Genomic DNA, 11,056 nt, shown 5'->3' on the forward strand with positions numbered 1-11,056 from the left:
TACCGAGTCAACGGACACCTCTTCCAGGCCAAACGCTTTAAACAGGGTGAGTGACATCACACACACAGTGACATCACACACACAGTGACATCACACGCGCAGTGACATCACACACACAGTGACATCACACAGTGACATCACACACACAGTGACATCACACACACAGTGACATCACACGCGCAGTGACATCACACACACAGTGACATCACACGCGCAGTGACATCACACACACAGTGACATCACACAGTGACATCACACACACAGTGACATCACACAGTGACATCACACTGGTGACCTCACACACACAGTGTGTGTGTGATGTCACTGTGTGTGTGATGTCACTGTCTGTGTGATGTCAGTGACATCACACACACAGTGACATCACACTGGTGACCTCACACAGACACAGTGACATCACACACACAGTGACATCACACACACAGTGACATCACACAGACACAGTGACATCACACTGGTGACCTCACACACACAGTGACATCACACACACAGTGACATCACACGCGCAGTGACATCACACACACAGTGACATCACACAGTGACATCACACTGGTGACATCACAGACAGTGACATCACACTGGTGACCTCACACACACAGTGTGTGTGTGATGTCACTGTGTGTGTGATGTCACTGTCTGTGTGATGTCAGTGACATCACACACACAGTGACATCACACACACAGTGACATCACACACACAGTGACATCACACAGACACAGTGACATCACACTGGTGACCTCACACACACAGTGACATCACACACACAGTGACATCACACACACAGTGACATCACACAGACACAGTGACATCACACTGGTGACCTCACACACACAGTGACATCACACACACAGTGACATCACACACACAGTGACATCACACAGACACAGTGACATCACACTGGTGACCTCACACAGACACAGTGACATCACACACACAGTGACATCACACACACAGTGACATCACACAGACACAGTGACATCACACTGGTGACCTCACACACACAGTGACATCACACACACAGTGACATCACACACACAGTGACATCACTCACACAGTGACATCACACACACAGTGACATCACACACACAGTGACATCACACAGACGCAGTGACATCACACTGGTGAGACTGGAGTGAGGACAGATGACTGGTGGCGGTCTCTTTGGCGTGTCAGGGCCGTTAGCCTCAGTCATCCTATCAAACAAAGACGAGAGCTAACTGGCTGCTGTGTGAAGGAGCGCCGTAAAGACGTTCACACTTCTCAGCAGGTGACCTCGACCCGCTGACAGAGTGACATAAAGCTGAAAACGAGTGAGCGGTTCGCTCTGCGGACACGAGAGAGACGCCATCCTCCCCGTGTAACGTTATTGTTCCCTGAGAGCGACTCGACTGAAGGTGGAAAAGGCAGGCGCCATGTGAAGACCAAATAAACACTCGCTCACTTCCTGTATCTGCCTCCTAGGTTATCAGATCGTTCAGCAGCTGCTCATCAGGGTGTGTGTGTGTGTGTGTGTGTGTGTGTGTGTGTGTGTGTGTGTGTGTGTGTGTGTGTGTGTGTGTGTGTGTGTGTGTGTGTGTGTGTGTGTGTGTGTGTGTGTGTGTGTGTGTGTGTGTGTGTGTGTGTGTGTGCGTGCGTGCGTGCGTGCGTGCGTGCGTGCGTGCGTGCGTGCGTGCGTGCGTGCGTGCGTGCGTGCGTGCGTGCGTGCGTGCGTGCGTGCGTGCGTGCGTGCGTGCGTGCGTGCGTGCGTGCGTGCGTGCGTGCGTGCGTGCGTGCGTGCGTGTGTGTGTCAGATGAATAATAAATGACAGCAGGCGATCAAGGCTGCTGCTAAGCTATCTGGATATGGATGAATGATTCACCCTGTCCTAGTTATGGCGTGTTTGGAAGTTGTTCATACACACACACACACACACACACACACACACACACACACACACACACACACACTCAGGTGGACTTTCATCAGTTCTCTGCAGCAGCTCGTCTGAAACATGAGACTGAAGTGTTCTCATTCTGCAGAAGAAGAAGAGACATTAAGCCTTTAAGTACCTGATGTGTGTTTTTTATCAGAGCAGGAAGTAAGACGAAGACGAGCTGCTGCTCCAGAAACAAACCTTCCACTCTGTGTTGATGTTACCTTTAGCCAGGTCACAGTTTATGCTACGCTACATTTATCAAACAAACATCAGAGAGTACGAACAACATCAGCGAGACTCTGGAGAGGATCACACACACAGGAGCTGACAGGAAGTGACCACAGGAGCTGACAGGAAGTGACCACAGGAGCTGACAGGAAGTGACCAGAGACGTATGGCGTCATTATTGTGCCACATTGGCGAGAGGCCGAGGAGACAGTTCTGAGAGCGCAGTGGCTCTCTCGCGAGCACATACTTTTATTTTGAAAAGCAAATATATATCTGACCAAACCAACAACATGATCTATGCACTCTTTGTACACGCTCTCTCAACCTCTGTGTGCTCACCATCAGCTCTGCTCTCAACTTGCCTCCTGCGCTCGCTCAAGGTGGCACGCCCTCATTAAAAATGCAGCCAATCAGAGATCGTGTAGCTTCCAATGGAACTGATCTCCTGCAAGTGCTCTAAAACTGATGTGGTAGTTGACATAGATATATATAGAACATATTTATATATGTATGTATATATTGTATTAAATATATATTTAACATATATATATAAATGTTTTTATATATCTATGGTATCAACACCTGCTTCACCAATAATCTTCTGGAGCACTTGCAGGAGAGACAGAGCACAGGAGCTAACAGGAAGTGACCAGAGGCAGAGTACAGGAGCTGACAGGAAGTGACCACAGGAGCTGACAGGAAGTGACCAGAGACAGAGCACAGGAGCTAACAGGAAGTGACCAGAGACAGAGCACAGGAGCTAACAGGAAGTGACCAGAGGCAGAGTACAGGAGCTGACAGGAAGTGACCAGAGGCAGAGTACAGGAGCTGACAGGAAGTGACCAGAGACAGAGCACAGGAGCTAACAGGAAGTGACCAGGACAGAGTACAGGAAGTGACCAGGACAGAGTACAGGAGCTGACAGGAAGTGACCAGAGACAGAGTACAGGAGCTGACAGGAAGTGACCAGAGACAGAGTACAGGTGCTGACAGGAAGTGACCAGAGGCAGAGTACAGGAGCTGACAGGAAGTGACCAGAGACAGAGCACAGGAGCTGACAGGAAGTGACCAGAGACAGAGCACAGGAGCTGACAGGAAGTGACCAGAGGCAGAGTACAGGAGCTGACAGGAAGTGACCAGAGGCAGAGTACAGGAGCTGACAGGAAGTGACCAGAGGCAGAGTACAGCAGCTGACAGGAAGTGACCAGAGGCAGAGCACAGGAGCTGACAGGAAGTGACCAGAGGCAGAGTACAGGAGCTGACAGGAAGTGACCAGAGACAGAGTACAGGAGCTGACAGGAAGTGACCAGAGACAGAGTACAGGAGCTGACAGGAAGTGACCAGAGGCAGAGCACAGGAGCTGACAGGAAGTGACCAGAGGCAGAGCACAGGAGCTGACAGGAAGTGACCAGAGGCAGAGCACAGGAGCTGACAGGAAATGAGCTAATCAGCACCAAAACCATCCAAGAGTCAGAAACACAGTTTATTGTTGTAAGTTGTGTATTTTAGACAAACGATGCTCTGAGCAGAGACTGAGAGAGGACACCTGAGAGGACACCTGAGAGAGGACACCTGAGAGGACAGGTGGATCAGGCTCAGGGAGAACATGTGATTTCCTGTGTGGAGTGTTTAGCTCCGCCTGCTTCAGCTGTTACACTTTAGTTTGACAGTTTTACAGTTCTGCAGAGGAAGGAGGAAGTTCTTCAGGTAAAAAAAAGAATAGGTCTTTATTATCATCCTTCTTTCTTCGGCTCCCCTGGGTGTTGTAGTCTTAATGTCTCTGCAGAAATTCAGCGCACTGCTTTCTGTCTGACTCAGCACTCTGCTCGGACATCCACACACACCCTCCGTGTGGTCATCGTCACCGTGCTGCTGCTCCTGTTCAATAGAAGCATGCACACAGACATACAGATGTAGGTGAGCAGTGACATCGTGTGAGACGTCAGAGTTCAAAGCTTTCACTCAGTGTTCTGCATGTTTCTACATTTAACAGCTGTCAGGAATCTTGTTTTTACCTGATCAGACACGGTGGGTACAAGACAAACACGGGGACTCTCTTACGATGACGATTCATATCGGAGCGCTGCACGGGCGACTGCGAGCTGCTGCCCACGCTCTCTCCTCAATGAAGGAAGACGCTGGCGCCCTGAATAAAAGGCCAGGTGGACACGGGCCTTTATTTGTCTTTTTACAGTTTAAATGTGAAGGCAGACGGTCTGCATGGTGTTACTCACTGAGATCCAGCACTCCCCAGTCCGTGTGTGAACTGGTAACCAGCAGGATTTCAGACTGGGATTTGTCTGACTGTTGTTGCTATGCCGGTTTGCAGGCTGCTGGTCGGTGCAGGAAGTTGTCCTCAGCATATAAATAAGCTGAGAGAAGTAGGTCAGGTTTCTCCTCCCTTCTCTCACTCCATCCCTCTGCTTCCTCTCAGTCTGCACACGTCTGTCTCCCCCCTCCCTCCTCTTCATCTCTCCGTCTCCCCCGATGCTGCAGAGCAGAAAGCTGCTTTGTGCATCCCTCCCTGCAGACGTAATGGGGCCTCTTTAGCTCCTGTCTCTGCTGGATGTTCGCTCCATCAGGGGGACGACTGACACCAGACTCTCACCGTGCAGAGGGAGAGAGAGAGAGTGTTCAGACCAACATTTAGTCCTCTCTGCTCCTGTTTGTGTTTGTCACACAGAGAGCGCACTCTGCTGCAGGGTCATCCTCACTTTTAGCCTAAAGCCTGCTCTCCTGCAGCACAGCTTTGCAGATCTGTATCATCTGAGTGAGTGAAGAGTTGCATGGAGAAGAAGCTGCCGTGTGGATCCTCAAAAGGAACGTCAGTGTTTGTTTGGATGTATATTTATCATCAGATACTGATAATCTAAGTTTGAGAGAATGAAGCTAACAGAGGAGAGTCTGACTGTGACATCATCACCCTTTACTTTACAAAGACACGTTAAGAAAGCTTTCTGTGACTGTAGATCAGTGTGGAAACATGCGGAGAGGAGGAGACAGGGCGGGTCAGTAAACCCTGGAGGAAGCTCTGCGTCGTGTTACTGTTAACGGTTGTTGTCGTCGACTCGATCAGACGTTCTTCTGTTGTTCTGTCGGTGGTGAATCACACACAGGATCACTTCTCATCATGGAGCCCGTCGGTCAGTTTCCTGGCACTCGCACCATCTGTTACTCAGTGGATCGATCATCCTTTTATCTCAGTCAGCGGAGGGATGAGCTGTGTGCTGGGCTCAGTCTCATGCCTGCTGGGTAACGCGGTTTGACAGCTTCTCCTCAAATAAAATAACTCCATCATGCTGTTCTGGCTTCCTGGTTCAAATTGAATCTTTTGGTTGCACACCCTGGCGCTGGTCAGGCTGGACTCTGAGTTGCACGTGGCGTCCTGCAGATGCCGTCTGATATGGAATATAATGGTCCAGCAGTTAATGTGATGGTGGAGCAGGCTCTGCAGCACTGAGCGCTGGGAAGACGTCCAGTTAGGTCAAGGACGTCAGAGACGGACTCAGCTGCTCTGACGCAGAGCTCCAAGGACAATAAACTGAATGTGCACGTGAGTGTGCACGTGAGTGTGCACGTGAGTGTGCACGGTCCAGCGTGCTTACTGTTACACATCCTTTATTCTCTGTGGAAGTTTGACTGAACCGTAGATGTTTTTTAGAGCAGCTCCTGATGTCTTCACAGTAGGTACCAGCTGCAGAATGAGACACAGATATGTGTAGCTCAGACTCGACCTTTGACCCCTGACAGGTGGAGATAAAAGGCAGGTGAGCTGGTTTAGAACAGACAGCTTGATGCTAACAGCGACGCTGCCCCTGCTGGACATCAGACAGAATGCAGGCCTCCGTGTTGACTTCACTCAGACCTCTGAAGGAAAGAACCTGGAGAGAGAGACGTGCTCCTACTTTCTGATTGGCCGACAGGAGTGTTGTACACACCTGACCCTCTGAGGTCGAGCGTGCCGAGCAGGACGGGGAAAAGTTATGGAATATTTGCAAACACACATCTTAACCTCTGAGCCGAGTCAGACGAGACTGAAGGAAGCCTTTGAAGAGTTTCTATGGCAACAGAGCTGCACTGAGGCTCTTTGTTCTTCACACACACACACACACACACACACACACACACACACACACACGCTGCGTCCGACGTGGTGCTGACAGATTTATCGATGTCCCAGGACTCTGAGGAGACTTTGGAGCTGATATAGAAATGAAGAGACAAGCGGAGACGTGAAGCTTCTGATGTCACAGAGAGTTTCGTCTCACGCCGTGAGGAACGAGCGAGCTGCTAGCTCGTCGCTAACGAGAGTAAACTGACTTCAGCTTGAGTATCAGCCTGTATTTATTCAGTCTCCTTTTAAGTTTCTCATTTTGATGTTTTGTATTGTTGTTAAATTTATTCTCATTATTATTAAACATTGAGTTTGGTTGTGTTACAGCAGCAGTTCTCAGTCACCAGTAGAGGGCGCTGTATTGATCACAATAAACATCATCACTCTGCAGAGTGTCGAGTAGTCGATCTTCTCCACAACTATCAGCTGATGTATCACGTGTTTTCTCTTCCCAATATCGACACTAAAAATCACATATCAGCTGAGCCCTGACTTTAAGGCTGTTTTTCCTCTGAAGGTCGCGACCTCCCGTTCACGCCTCGATGTCAGAGGCTGCTGTGATTCTAATAACTTCAGAACAGCTTGTGACGGCGTGCAAATCCTTTAAAGGCAGCTTAAGCAAGCAGAGGAGCTGTGCTGCGGGTCATATTCACATTAACATATCATGACATCACAAAGGGCAGTAGCCCCTCCCCTTCATGACATCACAAAGGGCAGTAGCCCCTCCCCCCCAGGTGGGTGACACTCCCACAGCTAGGTGTTTGTTCTGCCCTCTGAGTCTGCCTTCTCACCGTAAACAATAGGACATGGAGCCAGAAAGCAGCGAGTACACCCGAGCCCTTCCAGAGAGGGGGCGTGGTCAGACACAGCTCATTTACATATTTAAAGCTACAGACACAGAAACAGCCTGTTCTGAGCAGGGCTGAAATAGAGGGGTTTATAGACATGATCAAATACAGGATCAGAGTGGATTTACAACAACACACTTCACACACATGATGAAGAGGAGCGAGGACACTGATTTCACCTGAAGAAGAGGAGGAGGTCATGTGACCTTTAAGAATGAATAAAAGATGAGTTTGTGCAACAGAAAGAAGGACGTCCTCATGTAGAAAGTTTCCGGCCTTCCTGTGTCACTCGGTCTGACTCTGTGGTCACTTCCTGTAAACTCTCTGATGAGGAATCAATAAAGCTTGATCCTGTCAGCGTGTGAGCTGACCTCTGTGATCCTGTCTTACAGAAAGCCGACTGTGGCCACTGTAGTGAACGGATATGGGGGCTGGGCCGGCAGGGCTACAAGTGTATCAACTGCAAACTGCTGGTCCATAAGCGCTGTCACAGACTCTTCCCTCAGACCTGCCAAACGCTTATGGTGAGTACACACAAACACAGAGAACACACACACACACACACGTCTGACGGCCCGCTCACACTGCAGCAGCTCATCCAACACTCAGTATAAACCACATGAACGTGTGTTTCACCCGGGCCTGCAGGTTCTGCTCATTTAAAGTTGATGATTCATATTTGATGTTTGTGGATCTTTAAGTTTGAGGATCTGTCGTTCAGGTTCATGATCACAACAGAGACCGCATGTCCTGACCTTTGACCTCAGAGGCATCTTCCTCTGTGATCATGTCAGTAGTTTTAGAGATGTTTAGCGGGAGGTAAGACTCCGCCCACCTCTGAAATCGCCACGGGTCACATGACTGAATAAGTGTTAACAGTGTTGAGCAGCTCTGACGTCTTCATGACAGCTCACAGAGATCAGTTCATTAAAGCACTTCCTGTTTGTCTTCCTGCAGCTTGTCGAGGTGCGTTAGTGCGCTCGCAGTGACGTCATGTACCTGCACGTGTTAGAATGATAATAAAATCTGTGTCATTCAATTCAAATAAGACCTCCAAGTTTAGAGAGGAGTGAACTTCCCCTGACTGAAGAATCAATGTTCCTCTCTTTATCTTCAGATAAGAGACACATAATGAAAGCTCTTCAGTGAGACGTGATCAGCACGTCTGCGAGCGCTCGGCCTGCACACATGAGTCTCCGCGGCCCGCTCCACGGGTCTGGACCCCGGGGCGGATGTGTCGGGGCGTGTTGGAGGGGATGTTTGGGGGAACGTGTTGCAGCTTATTTATCTGACCTTCTGTGTGTGTTTGCTCAGGATCCAGCGATGCCATCACAGGAGCCCCCCTCAGATGGAAAAGGTGACGAGGTGGACCTTCCACCAGACGACACCGAGGACACCGACAGGAGTAAGAAACTGCTTTACTGCTTTTTCAAACCAGCACGTTTTAGGAGTCACTCATTTAAAGTCTAAACCCTGCTCACACTTTGGGACCATCACAGCGGAGAGACCGGGTCCACGGGTTAATCCTGAAACTGAGTCCAGATCAGAGCGCGTCCTCTCGTCTGCTGTCTTTCATCTTTATCATGCAAAGACAAACGTTCAGAGGATTGAATGAAAGAGTCGTGTTCACACTGCTCTTTAATCCTGACTCCACTGTGTGATGTTTGATTTATGTTTGCAGAGTCACTCCTGTGTTTTACGTCTCATCATGTTATTTGATTATTATTATTGTTGGTTGCCTGTGATACTTGTATAGATTAGAGCTGTAGCAGAGTCTCCTTCAAACACAAAGTTCATCTTCAGACGAGCTGACGTGGAGGCGTGTCTGTGGGAGGGGGGGGGACTCCCCGTGGAGTGACCTAGATCCTGCACTCTCTGTGCTCTGCCTCCCTCTAGTGGCTGAAAACATGAACAACACTTACCTGACTTGAGTTCATGACGTCTCTCCTGTGTGTTTGTTCCAGTACCGTTTTTACCGCACAACTGCACCGTGGACAAAACGGAGGACGGAGACGCCGAGGTGAGGCTGACCTGAAAGTGTCACATGACTGCAGAATCAGGAAACGCTTTGTGTGAGCTGTCAATCATCCGGTCTGTCTTCTCCGCCTGCAGGACATCAAAGCGGTGGTGGACGGCATCGACGGGATCAAGCTGTCTCCGGGTCTCGCTCTCGGCCTCGGGGACTTTGACTTGATCCGGGTGATCGGGCGCGGCAGCTACGCCAAAGTCCTGCTTGTTCGGTTAAAGAAGAACGAGCAGGTGTACGCCATGAAGGTGGTGAAGAAGGAGCTGGTCCATGACGACGAGGTGAGACACCGACGCCGCCCTCCCTTTGATCTCATGAAGACTTGTATCAGGTGCATTTCAGGCGTTCGGCTCACCTGTGCAGGTGGCGTCCAGCCGTCTGTCGTGGTTATCGTGGTCACACGGCTTCTTAATGTGGTCAAATATCAAACATGTTAGAGACCAATCAGAGACGTTCAGATCTTTATAGGACTCTCACTACAAATAATCTGGGTGGATTATCGGTCGGGAGGCGAGTCGGGGAAGGAACCCGATTATCCTGCAGACTGAGTCGAGCTTCAGAGGTGACACAGAGGCTGGAAGCTTCCTGCAACTCTCTCAGACCGTCTCTGCACCAATCAGCTTCTTCCACAGTGAGAGGCGCTCCGTCGTGTCCGAGGCCGTTTATTAAACCGGCTGATTTGGGAGTTTGTGCGTTTTGTTTCCATCATCAGCAGCTTTTATTTATGAAGCAGCTGAACGTTCGTCTCCAGATCCCTGAAGTGTGATTAACACGACTCAGACTTGTTTATGGATCTTAAATCTGCATTTTCACGCTGCTCGTATTTATTCAGAGAATGTGAGAACGTGGTCGTTCTTTGACGTCTCGGCTCAGGAGGCTCCGCCCCCGATGGCCTCCTGCTGTGAGGTGCACGTGTGAATAGATTCGGAGCAGTCCTCCTGAGACCTGTTTGTCTCTCCACGTATGCTAGCAGCGCTAACATTAGCAGACTCTGAGTTCAGCTTCAAATCTGACTTTTGTTTTAAAATGTCTGAAAAAGATTTTTTTTTGTTAATAACTTTTTTTTATGATTCTAAAAATTCATCCAACCACAAACAACAAACTGAATCCAACACGTCAAAGTTCAGCAGCAGAAATGTTTTGATTTACCGTCACTGACGTAAACCAATCAGACGCCTTCAGATGTTTTAGTGTCATCATGGCGTTGGTGAAAGAGCTCGAGTGCAGAGAAGCAGAAACAAACACACTTCAGTTTGGTCTCATTTATATCTTTCGGGCGGCTGTGGCTCAGTGGTAGAGTCGCTCCTCTCTCAACCAGAAGGTTGTGGGTTCGATCCCCACGTGTCTGATGTCTCTAAAATGCTTCACTGCACGTCTGCAGCGTGAATCGGACCCGTTTGACCCGCGGCGCTCCGTCTCTGCACGTCCTCAGGATGGAGGAGAAATCCGAGCACGTCAGCGGGTTGAACACGCCGTTTCAAACACGCGGAGGAGAATTTTAAACAGGTTTTCTCAGCTGGAGTTCCTCGGAGTCGGAGCGCTGCTGGTTTTGTATTCATGCGTCCGTGTAATTTTATTTGACCTTTCATTCTCAGCGTGAAAGGTGCAGGGCTCGGCGTCCCGAGGGCAAAGACTCAAAATGAGCCGGACCGTTTGAAATGTATGAAAGCAGAGCGAGAGGAAGAGAGGAGGCCTGCGTCAGAGACGGGTGGGAGCTCCTGAGAGGAACGAGGGAGGAGGAATCGGTGGGAGCGTGGGTGGAGACGACACAAAGCAGAGCTTATGAATTGAAAAAAGGGTTTAGCAGGAAGCAGGAATAAGTGAGTGGGTGACTCACAGGAGGAGATGAATCCGGGAAGATCATCTTTTTTTTTGCTGTGATGAATTGCCAGATGAACATGACGT

At 49.6% G+C, this 11,056-nt stretch overlaps 1 protein-coding gene across 1 annotated transcript; it reads left to right on the forward strand.

The window, feature by feature from the left end:
* Window positions 1-3,135: 3,135 nt before the first annotated feature.
* On the forward strand, window positions 3,136-9,588 carry LOC306819194 (protein kinase C zeta type-like; the record flags this gene model as incomplete). Its single annotated transcript, XM_079372968.1, has 5 exons — window positions 3,136-3,870; window positions 7,518-7,649; window positions 8,440-8,530; window positions 9,090-9,145; window positions 9,238-9,588. The coding sequence occupies exons 2-5, from the start codon at window positions 7,647-7,649 to the stop codon at window positions 9,586-9,588; spliced, it is 501 nt and encodes a 166-aa protein (XP_079229094.1). The 5' UTR covers window positions 3,136-3,870; window positions 7,518-7,646.
* Between the last annotated feature and the right edge of the window lie 1,468 nt (window positions 9,589-11,056).

This window comes from Symphodus melops (genome assembly GCF_947650265.1).
Source record: "Symphodus melops genome assembly, contig: scaffold_515, whole genome shotgun sequence".
Taxonomy (NCBI): Eukaryota; Metazoa; Chordata; class Actinopteri; order Labriformes; family Labridae; genus Symphodus; species Symphodus melops.